This window comes from Pseudopipra pipra, chromosome 25, assembly GCF_036250125.1.
Source record: "Pseudopipra pipra isolate bDixPip1 chromosome 25, bDixPip1.hap1, whole genome shotgun sequence".
Lineage (NCBI taxonomy): Eukaryota > Metazoa > Chordata > Aves > Passeriformes > Pipridae > Pseudopipra > Pseudopipra pipra.
The window spans coordinates 1895231-1921250 of record NC_087573.1 but is presented as its reverse complement, the minus strand read 5'-3'; the positions used below and the strand labels follow the sequence as shown (position 1 = coordinate 1921250).

At 57.8% G+C, this 26020-nt stretch overlaps 2 protein-coding genes across 6 annotated transcripts in view; one reads left to right on the top strand and one right to left on the bottom strand.

Moving 5' to 3' along the window:
• Nucleotides 1–8606, bottom strand: part of CDK18 (cyclin dependent kinase 18) — a 51850-nt gene extending 43244 nt beyond the window's left edge. Inside the window, exons 1-2 of the mRNA XM_064635533.1 lie at nucleotides 8465–8606; nucleotides 3512–3669 (exon numbers count right to left, since the gene is read on the bottom strand). Of these exons, the coding sequence (XP_064491603.1) occupies nucleotides 3512–3669; nucleotides 8465–8526 (220 nt within the window). The 5' untranslated portion in view covers nucleotides 8527–8606. The remainder of the gene's footprint in view (nucleotides 1–3511; nucleotides 3670–8464) is intronic.
• Nucleotides 4997–26020, top strand: part of BLACAT1 (BLACAT1 overlapping LEMD1 locus) — a 32904-nt gene continuing 11880 nt past the window's right edge. The window contains exons 1-2 of one of the 5 annotated variants that reach the window (XR_010425122.1): nucleotides 4997–5335; nucleotides 7055–8508. Coding sequence is in view for 2 of the 5 variants with exons in the window: in XM_064635539.1 (XP_064491609.1) it covers nucleotides 22491–22507 (17 nt within the window). In the remaining 3 variants the exon portion in view is untranslated. Of the gene's footprint in view, nucleotides 5336–7054; nucleotides 8509–14635; nucleotides 15153–15949; nucleotides 16190–22296; nucleotides 22508–26020 lie in introns of those variants that run through there. The other 4 variants (XM_064635541.1, XM_064635540.1, XM_064635538.1 and 1 more) reach the window with 4 other exon arrangements.

Genomic DNA, 26020 nt, shown 5'->3' with positions numbered 1-26020 from the left:
CCACTGATGCCACTATTTTTGACTTAGTAAGGCAGTTCCAGGAAAAAAAACCCCATAAATTGAAATACAGGTTTAAGGCAGGACTGTTCTGGATAAATCTGCTCTCTTGTCGTCTCACAGATTTAATCAATTAGCACCACAGAAGAGGTCTGCATTTGCAGATGCTGGGGCTGGTTCTCCTTGTGTTCATGCTGCTTCCAGTTGGGAATCAAGTCCACAAAACTCCAGAGAGCAAGAGGAAAATACCAGTTGTGTTGCCCAGCACACAGCCTTCACTTGCTGGGTTTAGAGCTCCTCAGAAGCCCCTGGGGTATAACCAACTTATTTATAGCTGTTTACTTACTAAACACACACAAGGGAAGGCCAAATGTCAAGGCATTGCTGCAAACTGAGCTGGGCCCTGCACATTTAGTCTGTCACACACAGGGATGCTGGACCTGCTCTGGAGCTGGGGATGGAGCAGAGCCAGCCAAGGAATGTGGGTCCTGCCTGGAAGCTGCTGCTGCTTGTGACCCCCCACCCCAAACATCTGGGAACCCATCACCTCCTGACTGGGGGGTCACCTGTCCCAGGAGTGCAGTCCCCATTTATCTGCCTGTACAGATGATCTCCTCCTTGGGCTTTAATATTTTTAGCTCTTTCACACGAGCAGCTAACAAGGAAATGTCCAAGCCAGGTGTCACACACAGAGAAGAGGTGATGGGGCTCATCCAAGGGCGGTGGGAATGTGTTCCCAGAGCACTGCCTGGGACTCCTCCACGACAGAGGCAAATCCTGATGTCATCACTGCCAAGTCCTTTATCCTCTCCTTATGAAATATTCCAGGGAAATGTGTGCTTCCAGCACAGGCACTGAGGTTTTGCAGGAGGGCAGAGCACCCTTCCCATGCCTGGTGGCCTGAAGGAATGATTTTCTAGGGGCTCTGTCCCCATCCTGCTTTGTGCCAGACCCTGCTGGTAAAGCCCCAGTTGGCATCTCCCACGGGATGGAACACCTTCCAGGCTGGCAGGAGCCTGGATCCAGCAGTGTGCCAGTGCTCCCTGGCCAGCTGGGCAGGGTGGAGCAGGGTGAGCTCCCCGGGATGGAGCAGGCACAGCTGATCAGCCCTGACTCAGCACCGCCCCGAGTGTGAGGAATGAGGGCTGAGCCTGTGCCAAGGGGCAAACCCTGCTCCTGGCTGTCACCTGGCACTGCCCAGCCCACAGGAAGCACAGGTGCTCCCAGGCAGGCACAGGCAGGTCCTGCCAGGCTCACAGACCAGGGCTGTGGTTGGTCTGGCTGGCTGTGAGCAGGACATGGTCCAGGACAGGCACCTGGACATCTGGGTTGGGCCACCTGTGAAGGGCTGCACATAATCCAGGTGTCCAGGAGTTCTGTTTAGAGGAGGAAAAAGAGGAGCCCAGTCATTTGGAGCTGTGCCAGGGCAGGTTCAGGTTGGATCTCAGGATGAGGTCCTTCCCCCAGAGGCTGTTTGGGCACTGACCAGGCTCCCCAGGGCAGTGGGCACGGCCCCAAGGCTGCCAGAGCTCCAGGAGGGTTTGGACAATGCTCTCAGGGACAGGGGGGGATTTTGGGGTGTCCAGGAGTTGGACTTGATGATCCTTGTGGGCTCTTTCCAATGCAGGATATTCCAGGGGTTTATGGTCTCTCTGGGATGTTTGGGCACATCATCTGGGGTCCAGAAGTGACACAAGTGACACCAGGCAGCCCCCCTGCATGGAGCAGGCCCGGGGGGCCCAGAGCATGACCCTGGGCAGGCTGTGCTCCTGCAGTCCTGCTCTGGGGAGCAGGATACAAGGCATTTTTCCCTGGGTAGGGGCAATCAACATCATGGATAATTGCAGGAGCCTTTTCCTGGAGAAGGGGCTTTTCCCCTTGTGCCCCGTGTCCCTCTTTGATCCCTTCCCGGCTCTTTTCTCCAGCCCTCAGCTCCTTGGCTGTCCTGTCCCCCTGCTCCAGGCACAGGCAGGCTGTCCCAGGGTTCCGAGGCGATCGCGGGAGTTTTTGGAAAATGCTTCCACCTCGTGGTCCTCTGGAGAAACGACTGCCTGGGAAACGCCGGGCTGCTCCCCTGGAACCCGGAGAGACGCAGAACCCGGGCCGTGCTGCCCTCTCTGCTCGCTCTGGTGCCTGGGGCGTCCCTCTGCTCAGCCCTGGCACTGCCCGGGCGCTGCCGCATCCAGGGACGGGCACGGGCGCATCCCGGGGGATAAGCACGGGCTGTCCCCGGGGCTGAGGAGGAGTTAAAGCACCCCGTGGTCTGTTCAAACCCAGTCCTCCCAGTGCTCCCAGCCCGCGTGTGCTCACACGAGCGCCTGCAGAGCTCAGCCCCGGGGGCCGGAGCTGCCGAACCAGCTCTGCCGGGGGACAGCACCGCCACTCCTGGGTCCCCTCCAAACGCTGCCTGTGCAGGCAGGTGGGGTGGGGAAGGAGTGGAACGGCCTTGAGTGCACGGTGGGAAGCACCAGGCACCTTGTCACTGCACCAGGCAGCCTCCCCTGGCTGGGAAATGCTGCAGGGAGGGGGATCACAGCCCTGGGGGGGTCCCTGTCCCGCTTCTGCCACCAGCACAGTCTGAAACGCTGGGAAAGGCACTTCTGCTGCACCCTGGGAGATCCCTGATCTCCAGTTCTCCGGGAAAAAACCATCAGCTTTCACACAGATCTCCTGCTAGGACATAGAGGTTTTCATAGAATCACAGAATCCTCAGGTAGTTTGGGTTGGAAGAGACCTTGGAGACCACCCAGTGCCACCCCCTGTCATGGTTCCACTGTCCCAGGTTGCTCCAACCTGGCCTTGGACACTTCCAGGGATGGGGCAGCCACAGCTTCTCTGGGCAACCTGTGCCAGGGTCTCCCCACGCTCCCAGGGAAGAATTCCTTCCCAATATCTCACCTAAACCTCCCTTCCTTCAGCTTAAAGCCATTAAAGCTGTTCTGGCTGGGGTTTGTGCAGGATCAGGATGAAACACCCGCAGTTTTCTCCCAGGCCACAACTGTTACACTTCACATTAAACGTTTCTGAGACAAATGATCCCTCTCTTGCAATTCTCAGGCGACATCTCGTTTCTCCACAAACAGCCTCCTGCCCCTGCTGGCAGGTGGATTTTGGAGAAACCACTTAAAAACCTGGCAGAGCTTTCTTTCCCCACATGCTGCTACAGGAACCAGGTGGGCCTTTGTGAGAACACTGGGATTTAGGGCAGCTGAAACATCCCCAAGGATGGATTAACTGTCCCTCCTTTCTGCCCTCTGTGGAGCTCAGCAAGTGCTGTAGAAATCCAGCTCAGAATGTGTATTTTAGAGGATGTAACCCCTCTTTTAAAACAGTTTTCTCAACATTAACTGCAGCCGAGCTGTCCTGCAGCTTGCAAGGCTGTGAACCCCCTGCAGGAAGGGATGTTCTGCTCACCTGTGCCTGTCCAGCAGCAAACACAGCCTGACCACATCCCTGATCCTGTGAGCATCACGTTTCCCCCCCAAACACACACTCCAGCCTTGCAGGAACTCACCACCCTGCTCATCCACATGCTGGGGTGACCTGCCCCTGGGCAGCAGCACCAGAAATCCCTGTTTGTTCTCCAAGTTCCTGGGGCTTTGCCAGGTCACCAAGGTGTTTAACTCCAGCCAGCAGTGCCCCAGGTCCAGAGGTGCTGCCGAAATCTTCCTCCTGTGCATCAAAGAAATGGCAAAGTCCTCAGTTCCCACACAGAGAATGGGATGCTCTTGCAGCCTCGGGGTCTACTGAGGAATAAAACACATAGAAGGAATTCTCTGCCATCCTAAGGATCTCCCCTGCCCAAACAGAGGTGAGTGGGTGTTTGCTGAGCTTAGTTTTGTAACAGTGGTGGTGTAAAGTGATGATGTTTTTAGTAGTTTTTGCTTTCATTAAAAAACAAAGTCCACGAAGATGGCAAATCCATTTGTGCAAAGCACACCGGGATTGTTCCCTCTGATGCCAGGGAGAGGAGCAGAGTGCCATGGCAGTGCTGCAGTGGGGTGGCAGAGTGGGATCAGAGATGGGAAGTGCCCTCACACCCTCACTGAGGTGGCAGCTGGTGGCAGATTTCCCCACAGCCAGGAAAGGGGCTCCCCATCCCTGATCCTGTGGAGACTCTGCACAGAAGTGACATCCCTGCTGTCACAGCCAACACCACACCCGGCAGAAACCTTTCAGAAGACACAACCAGGCTGCTCGTGTCCCATTTGTGCTCACACAATCCCTGACCCAGCCTCAGCTTGAACAGGCTGTGGAGTGAAAGCCATTCCCGGGAGCAATCGGGAATTAATGCAGCAGAGTGAGCAAACCTGCAAAGCACAATACGTGTGCTTGGAAATGGTGGTACCCAAGAGACACAGCGTGGCTCCTTGTAATCACACAGGGCTGGACTCATTTCTCCTGTTATAAAGGACCTCAAATTTTGCAAGAAAAGTGTTTTTGGTTGCAGGGGGAGCTTTCCCAGCGGGACTTGAGTGAAACTCGGCGGCTCCAGCGGTGTTTGCAGAGAGCCTGGGAGAGCAGCCCCGCACAAACGCTGGATTCTCCCGCTGCCACCGCTTTAGACAATCAGCTTTCACCGGGCAAGATCGATCCTGCACGGGGCCGACAGGTAACAGGTAGGCAGGGTTTGAAGAAGGCTTACAGCCGGCTTCCTTTTCCCGGGAACACAACGCGGGGAGAGGCATCTTTAAAGGCAGGCAGGACACGGCCCCTGCTCTCCTGGCCGGGGCTCAAGCGAAGATCGCTCCCCGTTAATGAGAAGGAAGTCGGGAGCGGCGGGATCGGGAAGCGCTTTTGTTCAGCCCATACGGCCAGTTGGCACGTCGGGACCTACCGGGGGTTAATCAAAAGGCGGTGAGAAACCTGCCAGTCGCCATACGAGCCGCCGTCCCGAGGAAATTAAAAAATCAGGCACCATATGCCGCGCGGCCCCGGGGAGGGAGCGGAGCGTCGGGAGCGGCGTCCGCATCTGCCCGGGGCGGGTGCGCTCCGGGCCGGGAGGGAGGGAGGGAGGGAAGGGAGGGGGGTCCGGCACCTCCTGCCCCCGCCCTCCCGGGCAAGGACAGCGGCGGGGAAATGAGGGGAGCCGAGGGGAAGGATGACACATGTTCAGCCCGGCCCAGTGGCAGAGCAGCCGGCGAGGCAGAGCCAATGGCTGCTTTTCATGCTCAGTGAGTCCGTCCACCTCCACCCCCCTCCCCGAGTCCTTAAGTTGCAGCTTTTAACTACCTCGGTGTTCAAAGCAAATATGATGCTCAGCGTGAACAGAAGGAAGAGCCTGCTGACAGGTAGACAGCATGGACACTGATCCCGGCAGGGCCGGCTGCTGAGAGAGGTACGTGCTTTCCAAGGCAGGGATCCGAAAGCAATCACATTTGGGATGCAAACTCGGAGCAGACTTTAATTTTCCAGCAGGGGGAATATGGAAATCTGGCTCGCTCGAAATGATTCATCCCCCCCCCCGCCCCGTTCCCACCACCGCCACCTCCCCTCCCCCTGCGTCCTCTCCCCATCCCTCCCAGCACAAACGCTTCGCCGCAGCCTCTCCATCCCGGTGCCTCCGCCTTGGGGGATCCTGGCGCTCCCCGCTAAAACCGGGAGCGGAGGTTTAAGCTGGACCCGGGGACAGGGTGGTCCCCGCGGGGTGGGTGGGCTCGGGAGTCGGGGCACGGGCGGGTTGGCTCGTGCCAGAGGCTGAGCGGGGATCCCGGCTGGCAAGAACCATCCCTGGGGAGCCGGCACGGCCCTGCCCGGCTCCCGGGAGGCAGCCGGGGGCTCTCCCGAACGGCCGCTTTTCCCTGACAAGTGTCAGAGCCCGGCGCTCCCGGCGGAGGGAGGGGAGGGCAGGGGGAGCGGTGGAGCAGGGCCGTGGCAGAGTTAAGCTCCCCCCTCCAAGGGCTTTGTGCTCAAAAGCGACCCTGACCCAGCCCTGCGTTAATCTCACCCATGTCCCCTGCCCTGAACTGGTCTGGGGAGAGAGGAGGGGGAGGCCTGGCCCAAGGATGTCTCTTCCAGGCACTGTTGCTGGTTGTGTGAGCCCTGGTTGTGTTTGCTGATTCGGGGGAGACCCTCTCCTTTGGCTGGAGTGTGTCCGACCTTTGCGTGGCTGTTGCAGACAGAGGGTCCCCCCCCCACGTCTGGGTGGCATCTCTGGGGAGGCAGAGGGAGGTGGGGGTGACACTGGTGTGACAAAGCCCCTCGTCTGGTGGCAGAGGAAAGTGGCTTCTCTCGCGTTGCCGTGTGGGAGGTGTCGGGACTTGCTGCTCCCGGGATTTCTGTGCGATTCCTTCTCACGTTTGTAAACACAGAGCTGTTTTCTCAGGCACATCCAGGAGAATTAAAAAGGGGGGAGTTGTGGGGATCCTCCAGCCAGAGCTAGCAGGATCTCCCTGCCTCCTGAGTAGCTTGGAAGAACTTTGATGGGCTTGAGAAGAAGAGGGGAGCCGTGGTGTGCATCCCCTGAGCTCGGCTTTGCTCTGCCCCATCCCGGGGATGGACACAGGGCAGGGTCCTGAGCCAGGGCTTCTTTCAGCTGCCCCGTTTCTCATTTCCACCCTCCCTGCTGTCGGAGGTGATTCTTGCGTCTGTGCCGGTATAAACACTGTCGAACAAATCCTTCCTGGCGGTGATGCCATCAGGTGGCGCTTGGGAATAGGCAGCGTCGCTGTGGGACTCTGGAGAGGGAACACTTGTTGCTGTGAGCTGCACATTGACAGGGCACGGGGAGACGGGGCACCCAGAGCCTCTGGGAGCTGCACATGGCACTGGGAACAGGGAGATGGGACACCCAGAGCCTCTGGGAGCTGCACATGGCACTGGGAACAGGGAGATGGGACACCCAGAGCCACTGGGAGCTGCACAGGGAACAGGGAGATGGGATACCCAGAGCCACTGGTCACCCAAGGCCACAGCTCTGGAGGTGACACCGAAAAAGAGAAAAGGCTTTCTGCAGGTGCTGGGAGGGATGTGGGGATGGGAGCATAAGCATGGAAAGCTTTTCCTCTCAAAGCTTTTCCTCTCTGCAAAGCTTGTTTTTAATTATAGACTATTTCAGGTTTAGGGATGTCTGGCGTGTGACTTCAGCCCTGTCACCCCCGTGGCTTTGCTCACAGGGCTGGCTCTGTCACAGGGTGACACAGATCTCTGAGGGAGGCTGCCCAAGGTAAAAGTTTCTGTGCAGTCTGGAGAGCTCTTGGACTCTCGGGAACACTTTTATGGTCAGCCAGATGTGTTCAGGGCAGAGCAGAGTGTTCCCCTGTCACCTCATAAACCCACTGCTCCTGTGTGGGGCTGCCCCAAACCAGCCTGAACCATCCTGAAGGGCTGATTAGAACTGGGCTAAGGGAACCACCCATCCCAGGGCACAGAGTTCACCAGGAGGGCCCACACTTAGCAAGGGCCTGTGCAAAGCAGCCAGGAGTGGCTGTGGGTACACACAGTGGGGCACAGTGCTGCCCAAACTCACCTGGTCCATCCCAAATCCCACCTTTGTCGGCCCTGGGGCTTGGGGGCTGTTTCTTTAGGGAGCTGCTCTTCACTTCCAGGGTCAGAGAGGGTTTGCCACCCCCCCCCCAGGGCCTACACAGCCCAGAGCACAGCCCAGCCCTCCTTCCCCTCAAGGATAACCCTCCCACTGACTTCAAAGCCAAGGCAGCTCGAGGACAAAGAGGAGCATTGTGACTGACAGCGCTTGGGGACACCCCACACAAGTTGTTTGCGGAGATCCCAAATCCAAGAGCATTTCTGCAGCTTGGCTTAAGTGTGCAGAGAGCAGGCAGAGCCGAGGAGGAAAAGAGCTGCTCGAACTAAAGTAAGAGCATCCACATGGGGGTTTGCATCCAGATTCACTCCATTAGATCCGGCGCAACTTCCACACGGAGACGAAAAGCTCGGGTGCGATCCCAGCTCGGAGGCTGCGACAGGAACGGGGACCTGGGCGCAAGAGGCTTCAGCAGCAGCTGAACCGGCGCCTTTGGGTGCCCTCGGCGTGGTGCAAAGCACGGGATGAGGCTGCTCCTGGCTCGGCTCCCGCGGCTCTCCCGCCTGCCCGGCTCATCCCGGGGGCGGGAGCGGCCGCAGGGCTCTCTGTGGAGCCGGCGTTCGCAGCCCCGGCTCCGGCACAAGGGAGCACGTCCCCTGTTAATCAGCATTTAATTAAAGGACATGCTGACATTTGGAAATCAGAAACAAGTCTCCTGTGTGGGCTGCCTCTCTCTGCTCTTCTCTGTGCTCGCCTCTTCTCTGAATCACTCCCTGACATTTTGCCAGATTAGGATGTGACTCTCTCTCTCTCTCTCTCTCTTTCTCTCTCTCTCCTTCCTTATAAAAATAAATTGAAAAGGAGAGGCAAAGCCAGCGCTGCTCCTGAGGGAGAGGACACAGGGGATGGGGCTCCCGTTACTCCTGGTCCTCCAAAGACCCTGATGTGGGGCAGGACAGGGATGCTGAGGCGGGGGGTACTTACTGTGTCCCCGCGGGGCAACTGGTTCTGCCTCTCCAAAACCACTCGGAGAGCCGTGCAGGCATCTCGGCTCCCACAGCAGCCCGGGGGACGGGGCTGAGGGAATCACAGTGTGGGTGCTCGGCAGGGAAACAGGGAGTCCCTTGGAGACTTGGAGAGCCGTGGGTGGGGAAGGAGGGAAGGACGGGGATGGAGAGACCCTCGGAGTGACCCCGCTCCCAGCGTCACTCCGGGCGCCAGGCTGGGGGCACGGAGGTGAGCCCTGGCTGGCAGCACACAGGGACGGGACAGCCGGGCTGGGGGGGGGCTCTCCCCACGGACCCCCAGGCGGGACCCTCCTTTTCCCTCAAATTTCCATTCACCAGCCACCTCCCCGCAGTGAAGCCCCCCCCGTGCCCGCCACGTCCCCCAGCGTGTCCCCTCCTGTGCACACCCGGTGAGCCCGGCGTGGACCCCACGTGTCACCCCCCGGGTGTCCCTGTGTACCCCCAAGTACCCCCCTGGTGAATCCCTGCGTGTCCCCCGCCTGTCCCCCCGTGTATCCTCCTTTTAAGCCACATGTACCCCCCTTGCGCCCCCCGCGTGTCCCTCCCGTGTCCCTCCCGTTCACTCTGTTCGTGTCCCACCCCCCGATGCCGCCACCCCGCTCCCCCCCCCCCCCCCCCAAACCGGCCCGGGCATCGCGGGGCCGGGGGTCCCTTCCCCTCCCGGCCCGGGGACGGGGGGTCCCCCGGCTCGTCCCTCCGCCCACCCCCGCAGGGTCCCACCGTGGTGTCCCCCCCCTCCTCCCGCACCTTCTGCCGCGCTGAAACGGGGCCAGCGAGTCTGTTTATCTGCTCGCCCATTCCCGAGCTGGGAAATGCAAACAGCAGCGAGCGCCGGGGGAGGGGGGGATTGGGGGGAACCCTCACCGTTCGCTTCCCCTCGGCTGCTCATTTCAACCTTCTTTCAAGCAGAAATTACTCACATTAATCAGGAGTGGGAATGTGTTTGCAGCCCTGCAGATTTGGCAGCGCGGAATCAAATTCCATCAGTAGCAGCAGGAGGACGGGAGCCTGTATCTGCTGTGCACAGCCTAATAGAGCCATTGCCGGGGGAAATTGGATCCGAGAGCTCCCCTAAATTAATCTACCCTTTAAAAAAATGCCAAGAGATCTACATGACAAATGAGCGCTTGCAACGGAAACAGATGCAAACACCCAGCGCATCACATGGGGCTGGAGCTGCCCCGGGGCCGGCAGCTGCGGGGGGAGAGGGACACAAAAAACCTCCAGCAACTGGGTCCCTGGACCTGCAATCCGGGTGGGGAGAGCTGCGGGAACAGCGGAGAGGAGCAAAACTCTTAACAGATCATTAAAGGCTCACGGAAAGGAAGGGAGGGGGTGTTGTCCCAAATCTGGGTTCTTTCACCCAGTGTGCAAGAAGCTGATCCACACACGGGGTTGAGGTGTTTGATTTATTCACAGCTCTCTGCAGAAAGGGGTGCTGGGGGGTCACCCAAACTCTGCAATAATCACAGAATGGTTTGGGTTGGAAGGGACTTTAAAGATCACCCCATTCCACCTCCTGCCATGGGCAGGGACATCTCCCACTAGCCCAGGTTGCTCCAACCTGGCCTTGGACACTTCCAGGGATGAGGCAGCCACAGTTTCTCTGGGCAACCTGTGCCAGGGCCTCCCACCCTCCCAGGGAAGAATTCCTTCCCTATATCTAACCTAAATTTCCCCTCTGTCAGTTTGAACCCCTTACTCTTTGTCCTGCCACTCCAGTTCCTGAGGAACAGACCCTCCCCAGCTTTTTTACAGCCCCTTCAGGTGCTGTGAGGCCTCCACACAACCTTCTCTTCTCCAGGCTGAACAGCCCCAGCCCTCTCAGCCCATCTCTGTCCAAAGCCCCTCTCCTGCTCCCCAGGATTGGTGCCAGGGGCTCGGAGCCATCCCCAGAGGTGCCATGGGGCAGCCAGGAGAAGCCCAGCGAGGCAGAGCCAGGGCTGTGGGGCAGCAGCAGGTGCTGCCAGGCTGCTCCCACCACCACCCCACTGTGGCAGGGGGGAAATCAGGGCAGGGGGGGGTCCTGGGGTCCTGGCTCCGTGCCGGGGGTTGGGGCGCAGCTGCCACGGCTCCTCTGCTGTAATAGAGCTGCTGCTGCTGCTGCTCCAAGGTGATTGCTGCTTTATTGGCTTATTTTTAGTCGTGTGGCCGTGTTGGGAGCAAGATGGATGGGGCTTGTCTTGCCTTGGGAGAGACTTTTGTTGCAGCAGGAGCCCGGGCACGAGGCGGGAGCGACTGCTCTGAGAGCTGCCTTGGAAACGGAGGGAGTGAAGCTCCCCAGGGCAGGGAGGAGCTCTCCAGCCCCCCATTCCTGCCCCAGGAAGGGTCTGTAAGGTGGGCATAGAGAGGCCAGGCCAGGTGTGTGGGCTGCTTGATGCTGGGCAATTACCTCCAGTGGAGAACCCCCAGTTGTGGGGGGTCCCACAGACACATGCGGTGGGAAAATCCAAGGACCCACGTGGTGGTCAGGGTCTTGTCTGCCCTGAGGGTCTCCCATTCCAGGGGTCTTCTCACAGACTGCAGGAATGGGCCCATCTCCAGGAGATGCCCCCTGGGCAGGGCTGATCCCTGGGGGGGAGGGCAGTGCCCTGCTCTGTGTCCGAGCTCCGTGTGTGAGTTGGGTTTGCCACCCAAGCGGAGTTGTGTGATGGCAACTGGGAAAATAAATCTTTCCCGGGTGAGTTTTGCTCCCTGATCAGATGTGCTGCCAGGGGGTTTTGTTGCAGGAGGTTTGTTCTGTTGCCTACAGAAAATCCAGGGCCGGGTGTCAGGATTTTATGGCGACGGAAAAGCAAAAACACCTGAGGAGCTGGATGAGGAAGAGTGTGACCTCGTTTAAAGGATCAGGAGTGTGTGGACAGTGTGTGGCAATAATTGGGTGTCTCTGTGTCCCCCCCAATCCCATGGGGATGGTGTTGCCCAGGGAGCAGAGCCTGAGCACCCAAGCTCGTGTGCCCTGGTCCCGTGGCTGCTCCTGGAGTGGTGGGAACTGTGGCCAGCGAGGCCACAGGGAATATTGATTGGTTTTCCAGTGTAACCTGACAGAGCCTATTCTGCTGATGTAATGAAGATGGATGATCCCATCCTCCCTCACTGGTGCTTTGGGGAAAGGGAAAATTATTTTCTGCATCCTGGAGGGATGTGCCACAGTCCTCCTGTACCTCAGCTCATTTCCACTGCTCCTGCTGGTTTTCTCTGCTTTCCATCCTCGTGGTTCTCTGCCTTCCCGTGTCCCAGCACTGCACTGTCTCATCCCACCACATGGATCTGGTGCTCAGGCTGGGGAGCAGCTGAGCCTGGCCCAGACCATCAGGGGTGCAGACCTTGCTGCTGGGATGAGCTGGGAGAGGGCTTGTTGCGGGTGGAATTCCTTTTCCCGTGGTGGAAAGCTCTCCCACCGGGCCTCACCACAGCCAGAGTCCCGATCCAGCCTCGCTCCACAGCTCACCTCTCCCTCCTCCTCCGCCTTTGCTCCGTGTCTCCTGTTCTTCCTTTGCTTCCCCCACCAGTGTCCGCCTGCACGTGCGTCTCCTCCTCGGAACTGAGGCAGCCCTGGGCACCCCAGCTGCCAGCCCAGCCTGCTGCAAACACATCCCACCTCCCACACACGGGCAGATCTCCCACTGGTGAGCCCAGTTCCTGAGCCCAGAGCCTCATCTCTGGACCTGTTCAGTGCCAAGTGAGGTTGATGAGCTCCTTCCACAGCCTGACCTGAGCACTTGGGAAAGTGCAGCCTGACCAGCAGTGATGAATCCACCTCTCTGCTGTGACACCAGGCTCCAGCACTCACATGGCACAGGGCACTTATGTACAGTCATAAAAGTGATTTAAAATTGGACAGGGGTTTAAAAGAAAAAAAACCCCAAGCTCACCAATTCCCGGGTCTGTATTTCTTCTCGTAGCCTTTACCCTTCGGGTTTCATGTTTTCAGGCTCTTCTCAACAAACAGCACAGCTGGAAATGCTACAGTGCTTTTCTATCAGAGCTGAGAATCCTCCAGAATCACGGGGCTGTGGGAAGAAAGAGAAGTACCAACTGCTGGAATGCACGAGGTGTGGTCTCCAGAGCCGCCAGCACCTCTGCAAAGGAGCCATCCCTGCTTCAGGAGTCTGCTGAGTCTCACTGCTGTCCTCTGTCAGATCCAAACCCCAGCACTTCACAGACCTGGCATTCCAGGTCTGCCCCAATGCCCTCCCTCACTTCCAGCTGAGCATCCATCCTGGGAAAACACCCAGTCCTGGAGCAAAGATTTCCAGGGATGCAGAGAGCCAGTGACAACCACAGCCCACATGTTAAAACTCAGAGCCTCTTAAGGCTGTTTTTGGGTGGGATCTCTGGCATTCCAGCCAAGTTCTACGAGGGGATGAATAAATTCTTGTAAAACCAAGGGGGAATAATTCTGTAGCAAACACATGGCACCTTTTCAGCCTCATGAGTCCACTTGGATATTCATGGCAGGGCAATTACTCTTTTTCCCAACTCAGGAAACTAATTTCCTAAGTAGTACAACTCCACCAGGAGAGGAGAGCTGGTCAGGGCGTTAGGGAGGAGGGGAAACCACAGTGCTCAGTGATTTTGAATTAAATACTTTAAAAATAAGGCACCCCAAACACCTGCCTGTCGCTGGAGGCAAACAAGGCATGAACACAACAATGAACTTTTTGGTGGCCTGGGTGGCATTTTTGTAGTGGGGTCATTTTGGGGAAGAGCTTTGGAGGGTCCAGGTTGCCGGGAGCACATCCACGTGTTCCACAGCCACCTTTTCCTCCTGCTCCCAGCAGACAACTCCAGCCAAACATCTGGCAAAGCTGTGGCCCGTGGCAGGCCGGGCTGACAGTTCCTGGGAGCTCAACCCCCCGAGCACCATCCCTTGGTGGGAGCTCACTCACAAAGGCAAGAAAACGGAAGCAAATCTTACATGACACATTTATTTTTGTCATCTATTTATTAGCTCAGAGCAAAAGTCCTGCTGCGCTGCATTCTGGGGATTATGCAAATGAGGGACATCAAGACAATTAAAAAAAAAAAGAAGCCCAAGTGAGCACAATGTCAGAGCTGGAGCAGATGCTGAGGGGCAGCACAGCCCCCCCTGACCGCTCCTGGCCTGCTCCAGATCCAACATATCACCCCATCCAAACCCTCCCGGTGTGGACAACCCAGCCAAGCAGCTCATTAGGCCCAGCAGTTAAGGAGCTGCCCAACACACCTCCCAGGGTGTTGCCCTCATCTGCAGCCCCATCACTGCTCAGGGGAAGGATGTGCAGGATGGACCCTGCTCCCAACTCCTCCCGTCACAGGTCTCACCTCGATCGCCGCGGCCAAAATTAACAGTTAGAATCGGATTTAAGGGGTCGTTTAGGGGGCTGCCCACAGGGCAAAGAGCAGGGAGGGTCCTTGTCCCCCCAAAAAGGACCTCCTGTGTCCCCACGGGGAGCAGCCCGGTGGAAGGTGAGGTAATGCCGTGCTCCTGCCGGGTCGGGCGCTGCCACGGGAGGAGGATCTGGCGCCCAAGCCCGGCTAAATCCCCACTGAATCACCCGTTGTTACACTGACAGCTCGGGATTTAGGAGAGCTCAAGTGGATGGATAGCAATGAGCTGCGGAGGAAAAGAAGAAAAAAAAAAAAAGGTCCCAAATCCGACTTGTCTTTACTTTGCCAAGCCCCGGAGGACTCGGGATGTGTGTTTGGGATTTAATCCTGTCTGAACCCCTCTAGTTTGAGACAGAGGTGGAGGGAGAGCTTAAGGCGGCTGAAGTGCATGTCGAGAGCTGCTCCCAAGGACAGCTCCTGCCCCGGCTGCTCCTGGAAGCGGGAAAGCGTTTCCCAAAAGCCTGTGGAAGAGCACAGGCAGGCTGGCGCTGGGAGACAGGCAGAGACGCAGGGAACAGCCAGGGAAACACGCTCGCATCCCCACTCCGCTAATTACACTCATTAGGGAAGGAATGCTGCCTCCGATTTCCAGCTCCACCAGCTATTTTTAATCCCCCTGCCTGCTGAAAGAGCGCACCGGAGACCTCGGGTGGGTTTTTTTTTTTTGGTTTTGTGGTTTTTTTCTTTTCTTGCTGGAAACGGGGATTTCTCCTCCCAGGTCAGAGGCTCTTTTGTGTCTGCTTGGCTGGGAGACGGGGCCGGAGACAAAGCAGGAAGGGAGAAAAGAGGGAGAGAGGCGAGCCGGGGCGAGCCGGCATCCCTGCCCCGGGGAGCGGGATGCGGGAAGCTGGAAGGGATGCAGAGGAGTGCGCGGCTCCGGTGGGGAGAGATAATTTATGCACAACCTCAGCTTGGGGTTGCGGGCGGCCGTCCCCAGCCGGCGTGGGAGGGAGGGAGGCCTCTCCCCATCGCCCCTTCACCCGCCTCCTCCCGCCCCGCAGCCACACACAGCCACACAATCCCCTCACAATTAGGAAGACACCTATTCAGCACCGCTCTGGCATCGCTGGGCTTTTGTTCCTTCTCTTCTCCGCTGGCAAAGCTCTCTCTCCCTTCCCTCCGCTCGGCTCTGAGCAGCGCCCGGCGGTTCCTTAAGTTGCTTTTTCATAATCTCCACCAAAGAATCGCCGGAGTCCCGCGGTTGAGGCTGCAGGAGGAGAGAGAGGAGGAGGGGGAGGCCAAAAAAAAAAAAAAAAAAAGGAGGAAAAAAAGTAAGACGGCGGTTTTTTTTTTTTTCTCTCTCTCTCTCTTTCTTTGTCTGGAGTGTTGCCTGGAGGAGTTGTGTGTGTGAGGGTGAGCGGGAGCACTGGCTGGGATGGGATGGGCGAGGAGCACACGCAAACCACCCGCAGGCACCTGCACCCCGCGCTCCGGGAGCGTTACCTGCGCAGCGGCCCCGGGGATGCCTCTCTAGGAGCATCCCAGAGCAACCCGAGCCCTTTATCCCTCGGTGGCGTGGGTGGGAAATGCGTTGGTGCATGTGGATGTGCAGATTTCAGCCTGTTTGCAGTGTTGTAGCTGAGGGGTGGCACTGGCTTGCTGTAGTTCTGTTCCTGTGGATGTAGTGGATTAGCTGGGAAAATTTAAATTCTCTTTGCTTTAAGTGAGAATAATCACCAAGTTGTCAAAATGCATCCCTACATGAAGGTCTGTGAGGGGGTGTGTGTGTGTATTCGTGTATATTTGCATTACTTATGTTGACACAGAATTACATGCAACACATGTTAACGTTCTTATCGGCTAAATTACACGTGAGCTCATTAACTGTTGGATTCCAGTGCTGGAATGAGTGTTCCTGTACATGAATTTGTGTTTGTGTAATGATAGATGATATCAGATATGTAAAACTTGTTGTATATGGTAAGTTTTTTTTGTCTTACCCCAGTGGCAGCCGTGTGAGGGGGGCAGGTTGTGGGACCGGGGGGTGTGTGTGCAAACACTTTGGCATTGTTTGGAGGGGGTATAAAACCCGCGGATCAGCTCCTGTCTGCAGGCAAAGAGAAACTCTGCCTGGTGCAGAGGTGCATTTGGGTTTCTGGAGGGCAAAGAGCGGATTTGGGAGTGCCTGTGCCTCGCTGAACCTCCCCGGATCCTGCGAGGAGGTGCCGGGGTGCTCGGCAGAGCCGGGCGTGCCGTGGAACTGCAGCCGAGCAATCCTTCCTTCCCCTGGCTGCAAACTTGCGGCTCCGACAGCAGCGCTGGCATTGGACACATGGAGAGGGAGGCTCTCCGGGTCCTCTCCGATGAGGTAATCCCGAAGAAAGATAAGGGAAGTGGTGCATGTGTTAACCTGAGCGGTGATGTCAGCGAGGGGAAAGGAGATTATTTGCTCGGAGGGAGGAATTGCCTTGATTTCGGTGTCTGATTCCCGCCGTTATTCCAGGAGTGCCAGGGTACCCTCACCAGGGTGAGGGGGTTCTGAGGGCTGGGGGGGGGGGGTCTGGGGAGCTCAAATGGGTCGCAGTGGCTCGTGCAGTGATTTCAGCACTGTGTGTGTGTGTGTGTGCCAGTCCTGCTGCACTCACGTGTCTGGGCTGCGATAGCCCGTTAAGGAGGAGGAGAATTTTCCTCTGTCAGAAGCTTCAGCGACAGAGAGGAGAGGGGAAGGTGGCAGAGCCTCCAGACCCCCCTCCAAGGAGCGGGCTGGGGGTGCCCAGAGGTGCCCAAGCGATGTCCCCTCCTGGTTTTTGCAGACGTCTGTGTGTCCCCAGGGAGTGGTGGCAGACCTTCAGCAGCAGGGCTGGGTGGGACCAGGGCTGGGATGGCTCCAGGCAGGGGGAACAGGCTCAGGTACAGGCTTGGGACACCTCCACACTGCGTTTATGGGGCTGGTTTTCCCTCCAGGTGTGGCTGTGCCTTGGTGGGGGAGCAATGGGACCCCAGTGCCCTGCCCAGCGGGGTGAGAGCAGTGGAGGAAACGCCTCCAAAGCAGAAAAGAGGCACTTTTCTCCAGCAGGATTCCTCCTCGTGCTAATGGATGTCACATTAAGGCACGAGCCTGCAATGACTTGTCAGCAGAACATGATAAATGGCTGGAAACAGGGACCAGCAGGGCCGGGAGCAGCCGAAACACAAATCTCTCATGTCTGTCTCACCTTGGGCCTGACACCCAGGATGCATCCATGATGCTCCCACCCCCCTCTCCAGCTGTACAACCTGCCCCTGGGATGTTCCCTCTCCAGGGGCTGATCCATGTGCTGTGTCCTATCCCAGCCCCACATTTCCCACACACGGTGCCCTTGCCTTGCCTGTTGCTCTGAGCTGCAGAGGACGGCCCGTGCTCCAGGCTCAGCCCGGGTTTGGCACTCAGGATCTTCCCCACAGCCAGGGGAGAGTCAAACCAAGAGCCAGCTTGGCCTCTCAGTGCCCAGACAGGGTCCTCCAAAACCCAGGATGAAAAACTGTGCAAGGCTTAACCCCCCTGTGCCTCACACTGGTGCAGGATGGCAGCTCCCACGTGGGTAAGACCATCAACCCCCCTGTTTCCATCCCAGTCATCCCAGCTTTGCTAATCCTCCCTGGCCTGCAATGGGGAGCATCAGCAGGGACACCCGGGGAGGGTCCCCTCAGCCCCACAGCTGCCACCTCTCCCTGCCCCACTGGCCTCCCTCGTGCATCCAGAGGGCAATTCCCAGTGGGAAGCACAGCAGTGGTGCAGCCAGACAGGGTTGCACAGGATGGAATATCTGCCAGGAACCCTCTGTTGTGTGTGCAGGTTGAGTCAGGGGGGCTCTGGGGGTCAGGGCAGCTGCTGGGCAAGTACAGGGGTCACAGTCTGCTCCTGGGTGGGCACAGTTAAACCCTCTTAAAGGGTTAAACCCTCTTTGAGCCCAGTGCAAAGCCATGGTGTGAGTTCCAGATGAGCACTGGCAGCTGTCCCTGCTCCTGTCCCAGGAGAGAGCTGGGGCTGGGGCTGTTTGAGCTCGTGCATGTGATGGTGAAGTCACATGAAAGGGGGTTTGGGGTCTGCTCTGTAGGGGGGTGGAAAGGGCACTTTAGCAGGGCCCCTTCCCCCAGCACAGCCTGTCCCTTATGGTGGTGGGAGATGGGCTGATCTCTTCTTCTCCCCAAGCTTGTGGTCAGGGTGATGTCTCTGAAGTCACTGGACTCACCTGAGAGAGGTTTGAGCCCTTGGAAGAGTCTCCCAGGGGAGCTGAGGTGGCCACTCTGGTGATGCTCATCCTGCCTTCGCTTTTTACCTCTGGACAAGCAACTCCACACCCTCACAGAGCTCTTCCCTCACCTTCCCCCTCTCATTCCTCCATCTCTTTGTTCCCTCTGCTCTGGTTGTTTCTGATCACTGAACCCTTCAGATGGTCTTTCTCCATTCCCAATCCAAGCTGCTGGAGAACCAAGGGGAGCAGTGCTCACCCTCCTCTCCTCACCCTCCTCCTCCTCACCAGGGATCAACCCCTGGGGTGTGTGGGACAGCTCAGATGGAGTCCCCAAATCCCTGCCTGAACCAGACCATTGATCCCCCATCCCTGCCAGAGCCAGTCCATTGATCCCCCCATCCCTGCCAGAGCCAGGCCATTGATCCCCCATCCCTGCCTGAACCAGACCATTGATCCCCTCATCCCTGCCAGAGCCAAACCATTGATCCCCCATCCCTGCCTGAACCAGACCATTGATCCCCTCATCCCTGCCTGAACCAGACCATTGATCCCCCATCCCTGCCTGAACCAGACCATTGATCCCCCATCCCTGCCAGAGCCAGGCCATCCCTCACCAGCCCTGTGGCTGCTCCAGCAAATGGAGACAAACTTCCTCCCCCCACCCCAGTCTCCTGCAGCGTCTCCTGCCTCCCAGCCCAGACTTAATTACAGCTGGGGCTGTGGGAGCTGAAATATCTGTGCCCAGGAATGTGCTGAAAGGCCCGGGAGGATCTTGTTAGCGAGTGACTTACCTGGATTCCCCAGCTGAGCTTGCCCTCCCTTAATGGGCTCTGTGGCAAAGCCATGGTGAGAGTGTGCAGGGACAGATCTGGGTCATTACCTCGCCCCTTCCCTCCCTGCCCCTCTCATCCCTCCACCTGGAAATAAATCCAGAGGAACCAGGGATGCTCTGCCACGTGCAGAGGGGTTTGGGGTTCAGCAGGGCTGTGACCCAGGACACACAGCTCATGGTCTTGGGATCCTGGGGGGGTCTCTCCGAGGGTGGTTGGGTTCAGGTGCAGGTTTGCAGAGCGCAGGAGCACCCAGGGGGGTCAAACCAAAATGAATTTGTTCTGCGTATTTTCAGCGAGCTGAGAAACAAAATCACTTAGGGTTGCAGAATATTGTGTTTCATCCAGAGAAAAAACCCCTTTCGTTACATTTCCAGGCACCTAAAAAAAGTAATTTGGGTAAGGAGGAAGGAGAGCTGGAAGTGGCAATGCTGCTCCAGATGGAAAAGTGGGAAGGAAAGGTTGCAGCTTCTCAGAGCTGGTTTTGTACCTAAAGCTGACTGCTACAAACTGACTGGATTTGCAAAATGTTCCTCCTGGCTCCAAGCTGTCCCAGTGGGAACATTTCTGCTCATTAAAGCGACCTCAGGCACCCTTGGAAAAGCCAGTGCTGTGGGAGCCTGGTGCGTGGGCAGCCCTGGGCACCTCAACAGCCCCAGTTTTCATAGACAAGTCCATGACTTTGGGAAAGCCTGGCCCTGGAGTGCCCACTGGAAGAGGAAAACACCTCTCCTGGGCTGCCAGGGTGTTGGGGAGCAATGCCTGCACTCCTGGAATGTGTGGATTCAGAGGGGTGGCCGAGCATCCCTGCGGGAATAAAGCAAAGTGCTACAGTAGCCAGAAATGAAAAGATTCCTTTTCTCTCCTTAAAACAAATCCCTCTGGATTCTGTTCTTCAGAAGGAGCGTGTGATTACATGTGCACCTGGAAAATGAGGAGGATTTTGGCCCTTCCTGTGGGTTTCCCATGGCTGTGGTGCATCCCGGAGAAGGGAGCTGGGCTCAGCCCGTGCTGCTGGGATGCTGCTGGGGCTGCAAATGTGGATTTATGGAGCACATCTCCCTGGAATGCCTCGATAAAAGGTGCTGGAGACGGTGTGGTCTCATCTGCAGCTCTGGAGAGCTGCAGGGAAGCAGATTGGTGCTGCTTTCCTGAGCCTTACGGGTGTGCTGAGGGATCAGGGGGGTTGCTCAGCTTACCTGGCCTCCCCTTTTTATAGCCTGGAAGATTTATGGGGCATTCTGGAGAGACTTGGGTTATATCTGTGTTGTTAAAGCAGCTATCAGTAGAAAATCAGGTGATGGGAAAGCTGATTAAAATCCATAAATAACCCCAGTAGCACCCTATCCATGGGATGTACAAGTGGCAGACAACATGCACCTTCAGCACCACTACAACAAATGCTCTGGAGCCTCTTTTTTCCCTGGTAGATGTTTCTATAAAGCCAAAAAGTCCAGCCATAACGACTTGGAGAACAAGGTAAAGGCTGGGAAATGACATTGTTACAATGACAAATATTCTCTGAATCCCCAATTCATGATCCTGGGCGCCTTATAAATGTGATTAGTAGATGTAATCTCACTGTGCTGGAGCCAGTTGTCAAGACAGCTTGAAAATGGATCGTTGCCCGACTCTTGACTTCAACTGGTCCCCAAGTTCTGATAGTTGATGTTTAAAAACTAACCAGGAGTTGGGGTCTGCACACCCTGCCCTGGGGCACGAGCCAGCCTGTGGCTGGGGAGGGGGGAACTGCAGGTGATCCCCTAAAACATAGGCTAAAACAACCCTAAAGCATCCCCCAAAAGAACCTTCTTGGGATGCAAATAGTATGGATCTATGTGGAAAAAACCCTTTAGGTGTTCCCAGCTCGGTCAGCCTCCGTTCTGGAGTATCTGTCCATCTGTCTGTCCATCTGTCCATCCGTCCTTTCCATTGCGCTCGTTGGGGTTTGTTATTTCCCTCCCACCTCCCAGCAGGGATGGAGCAGCCCTGGACGGTCTCTGCACGTGTCTCAGCTCCCCCCACACCTGAGACACGGGCAGGGAGCTGGGAAAGGAGGGAAGGAGCCCCGGGAGAAGGCAAAGCAGCACCGAGAGCCCCCGGCTCTGGGGAGGCTTCCCCTCATGCTCTGATTTTGGGTCCCCTCGCTTTGGACACCGTCACGTGGGCACCCCAGGGGCCTGGCTGCTCCACAGGCCATTCCCACACGTGCCTCTCTGGCTGCTGTGGGACCTGCCAGGCACTGGGTTTTCTGCAAATGAGCCGCAAAGGCAGGAGAGTAAGATTTCCAAAGGCACTCAAGTGCTTGTGGGCAGCTGGGACGGTTCCAGGCAGGTTGTCAGAGCATCCCAGTGTCCCCCCAGGACTGGCAAAAACCAGGATAAGCCCCGAGTGCCCCTGGCTCCCCGGGGAGTGAGGCAGTTACTTTGCTGGAGGCAGCAAAGCCCTGTTTAAGGCATCGATCTCAGTGCTGAGTGTCTCCGAGGTGCGTCTGATTCCTTCACCCAGGATTTCCTGGGGCATCCCGGCGGGAACGTGGTTTCAGAGCAAGCTCATGCTGTTCAAGCTTTGGCTTTTTTGGGGCAGCCTGGTTGGGGAGAAGGCCCGTGGGGACATTGTGAGAGAGTCCCCAAAGTCACACCCGCCTTCCCAACCTGCCCAAACAGCCCCCACCCACCCCAAGGCAGCTCCTGGGACACAGGGGGGAGGCTTTGAGCGTATCCAAGATACAGCGGATTTGGGCACCCTGTCAAATGTTCTCATTGTCTGACCCTTGTCCAGACGCCAGTAAAACCCTTTGGGAAATTCCCCCTCCACCCAGAGCACCGGCTTTAATTACAGGAGAGGAATGTGAGGCGCAGAGCTCTGCTCCTCCTGCCTCCTCGCTCGGCTGAGCGCGGGACCTGTCCCCAAAGTTTGGGGTCTGGAGGGCTTGGGGTTTGGAGAGGAGAGGTAAAGGAGCACAGGGAAGGACGGGACTGGAGCTGGGCACTGGGTGCCTGATGCTGGTGGGACGCTTCCCAAGCCCAGGGTGAGGAGCGGGGGGCTCGTCCCCCCCGTCCCGCCCTGGCAGCAGTACCCGAGCAGCAGGACATGAGTAATATCCATCCCACTGGGGGAGTTAGATCAAAGGCACTGAAGTAGATACAAGAGGTTTCTGCTTCACAGACCAGAGAGGCTGCAGTTCAATAGCGCCTTTGTTACCGGCTCTCCGGAGCCAGGGATGGAGAAATACCTGACCCCCCGCTCCCTCCCTCCCTCCCTCCCTCCCTCCTTCCCTCTTTTCCTCCCTCCCTGCGCTCCCGGCCCCTCGGTGCACAACCATCTCAAGTATGTGCCCGCGCGGAGAGGCTCGGCGGGACGCGGGGTGCTGGGGATGGCAGGGGGAGCAGCCGGCAAGGGGAGGGTTGGGGAGACCCCCCCGCAGCCCGCCGGGGCTCGGGGCGGTGGGAGTGACCACCCCGGGCAGCGCCGGGCACCCGCTCCCCGAGCATCCCCGCGGCGCCCGGGTTTTGCCGGCAGGGACCGGGGGAGGACAGGACGGTGCGGGCACTGCCGTCCCAAGCCCGGGCATGGCTGGCACGGGGCCCTTCCCGCGGAGAGGATGCCGCGCTGCCAAAGGTGAGGTCAGCCGTGCTCGGCCGGCGGCTCCGGGCTGTCCTCGGGTCCCCGCGGTGTCGAGTGGGGATGGTGGCTCTGGGATGGGCACGTGGACTCCTCTTCCCGGGCTAGGGGAAGGTGGCCTGGCACTGAATTGGGTGCCACCTGCTCGGGAAGGTTGTGGGGTGCCACAAGGCCACGTCCCAAAGAGCCACTGGGACAGATTTACCCCCGGAATGTGCAGTGAGATTGGGGCTGATCCTCAGTGCACCCCAGGACTAAGGGGTGGGTCAGTGCTGGACATGGAGGGCAGAGACCCATGTGGGGCTGCTGGTACGTACCCCCATACCCGGGGTGTTCCCAGCAGATCTTCCCAGAGCAACACCTGCACCAAGGATGCAATGCCAGGACCAAGGAATGTTGGGATACCCGTGGAGGGGCTGGAGGGGAGCGTGGCTGTGCCACAGGTGGGGCACATGGTGGCCTTTTCTGCTCACCATTCATATATGGGAGTTAAAAGAGGAAAGAACTTCAGGGGGGAGAAAAAAACCCAGTCCTGTGCTCCAGGAGTTTGGTTTGTAGGTCAAAGTCGTGTTCACTGCTGTTACAAACCACAGCAAAATCCTCCCCACTTCCGATCCCGCTTGCTGCGCAGTTTTGGGAACACTGGATTTCCCGAGGATTCTTGTGAGGGCAAAGAGAAAGGGAGTTTCCTGCCCTCAGCAGCGGAGCTGACCTCATCAGCTCCCGGCAATTAGCAGTCACTGCTGCTGAACGAGCGCTGTCCTGGCAGGGGGAGGGAATAAAGGCCGAGGCCGGCGCTTTCCCAGGACAACCTGGGCAGTTTTGGTGCCACCCAAGGAGCTTCCCCAGGTGTGGGGAGGTGCAGGGGCTTTTCTACAGCTTAAGGTCCGTGCCCGGCTCTCGGGGGAGCTGCTGGAGCAGCTGCTCCTGTGAAGCACATCACCTCGGCCTGAGATGCCTCTTTTGTGGGTAACGAGAGGAAAACTCCCCCGAAAAGGCAGAAGGGGAAGCGGCAGTGGGGGAGGTGAGCGGGAGGCGGGTTTGCAGCCAGACCTTTCTTTAGCCCTTTGTCTCAGCCGACAAAGGCGGGTCTGTTGGATGCACCTCGGCTGAGCATCCGCTGCCTCTGCAGCCTCAGCCAGGTGAGCTGTGGGGGCAGTGGGGCCACGGGGAGGGTTTTGGCTCCCACTTCTGCTGCTGAGTGACTCCGTGACTGTGGGCAAGTCCCTCTGCGGCCCCAAGGGTCAGATTTTCAAAACAGCTCCAGGGCAGGGTACAGCTACACCCCCGAGGCAAGTGTTTTCCACCCCCTTGCTTGCAAAAGGGATTTATCCCACAGATCCCGGTGCTCCCCCTGGGAAAGGGACACTTGATCTGCAGGTGGAAATCTGTGCTGCTCCATTTGCAGCCAGGTCGACTCTCTGGTTTATAACTCAAGGTTTGTCAGGTTTATTGTGATCCTTCAAAGCAGCACAAAAAGCTGTGCTGGGGAATAGCAGGTCCTGACAGAGATGAGGTGTAGCTGTGGCCAGGACACGGGGAGAGGGAAAATAAACCATTCCACTGCTGCTCCGTGGACATCCTGCCATTCATTCTGGCCTGTGGCACGGTGCCTTTTGAGCCTCACCCCTGCTGCTGTCCCTGCAGTCACAGCTCATTACAGCATCCGGAGCACAAAGGCAGGGCACAGGGTCCTCCTCCCGGGGTCAGGTCCCCGCTGAGGGGACAGACCTGCCAGGCTTGGATCTCTCCTTGCTGACCCGTGGGTAACCCAGGAGGAGCCCCCCCATGATGCCACGGTGCTGAGGGGTGTTTTGGGTGGGAACCTACCCTGGTTTTGGGGTCCCCATGCAAGGAGGGAGCGGGTTGTGCTCCCAGCTGGTCACGGGGAGGGAGGACAACTCAGGCAGAAGAGTTACTTTTTTTACCCCCCTCTCCTTTCCCTTTTCCCTTCACTCTTCCCAAAGACTGCTGGCTTATCCTGGGTAAGCCCTCTGCTGTGGTCTATGGCTTTTTATTCCTATGTGATTGCTTTCCCTAAGTCATGTAGGGCGAAAAGCCATGGGCTACACAGAGGAGGGACTCCACCTTCCAGGCACCTCCAGGCACCCAGCGCACGGACCCCCGAGCCCCTTTGGAACCCCCCCCTATTCCTCTGGGTAACAAACGGCCGCTGAAAGGGGGCATTGAAGCCTTGCAGGGCCTTCGCCAGGCGGGTGGGGCAGGGGGTGGGCAGACAAAGGGGGCCGGGGGTGGTGGGGGGCACGGCCTTTCAGGCGCCGCCGAGGGGCTGCGAGGGCGGCGGGAGTGGCTTTTCTTTGCCGCGGGAGTGGCTTTTCTTTGCCGGGGAAGCTTTTCTCACGCGGTTCAAAGCATCCCCACCTGCACAACCCCCCCCCTTGCAGAACAAAAGGGCCAGGGCAGAGACCAAGGGCACTTCCAAGGGGAAATGCCCGACCGGGCTGCCAGGGGAAGGCGGGAGCCCTTTGGTGTTGAGGGGTGAGGAGGGGGCTGAGGGAAGTCCTGGCACCTCCAGGCACGTCTCCCACCACGCTGTGCCCCTGCCAGGGGTGCTGGAGGGCCAGCAGAGCCTGTGGCCACGCAGCTGGCACCAGGCAGGGTCTGTCCCCGCAGCTCCCATGAGGTCACGGCCAGGCCAGTGCCACGGGGATGTTGGAGGGGAGGTGGTGGCCAGGAGCACGTGGGAAGGACAGGTTTAGTTCCACAGCAGGACTTGGCAAACTGGTGCTTTTTAAATGTGCAATGTCTTCAGGCATAGAAACCTGGCAGGGCTGGGCTGGATCCATGGGGTGGGTGAAAAGGGTGCAGATCCCACTGCCATGGACCCCATTCCTGCAGATCCCACTGCCATGGACCACATTCCTGCAGATCCCATCACCACAGACCCCATTCCTGCAGATCCCATCACCATGGACTCCATTCCTGCAGATCCCACTGCCATGGACCCCATTCCTGCAGATCCCACTGCCATGGACCCCATTCCTGCAGATCCCACTGCCATGGACCCCATTCCTGCAGATCCCACTGCCATGGACCCCATTCCTGCAGATCCCACAACCACAGGCCCATCATTACAGACCCCATTCCCATCACTACAGATCCCACTGCCACAAACCCCATGACCCCAGACCCCACCACTGCAGCCCCCACCACCTCCACGACCACCTGACCAACGCTGGGGGATTCCAAACCACTTTGCCAAGCAGGAAACGAGCAATTCCTCCCTTCTTTTTGTTGTTTTTTTTTTTTTTTTCTCTTTTCTCACTTCCTGAGCTTTGAGTCATTAGGTGTCGGGCTTTCAAGTTTATTTCACCAGCCTGGAATGCATCTTTAAAAATAATAGTCATTGAAAAAAACTGAAAGCTGAGATTTCAGCTGTAATCCCATGACTCAAGGAGGTGTGGAAGGAAGAAAATCATGAAATCCCATGAGTTCCAACAATGAAAGCATGAGAGCTGGCAAGGACCGTGCCACATAAATCATCAAAAC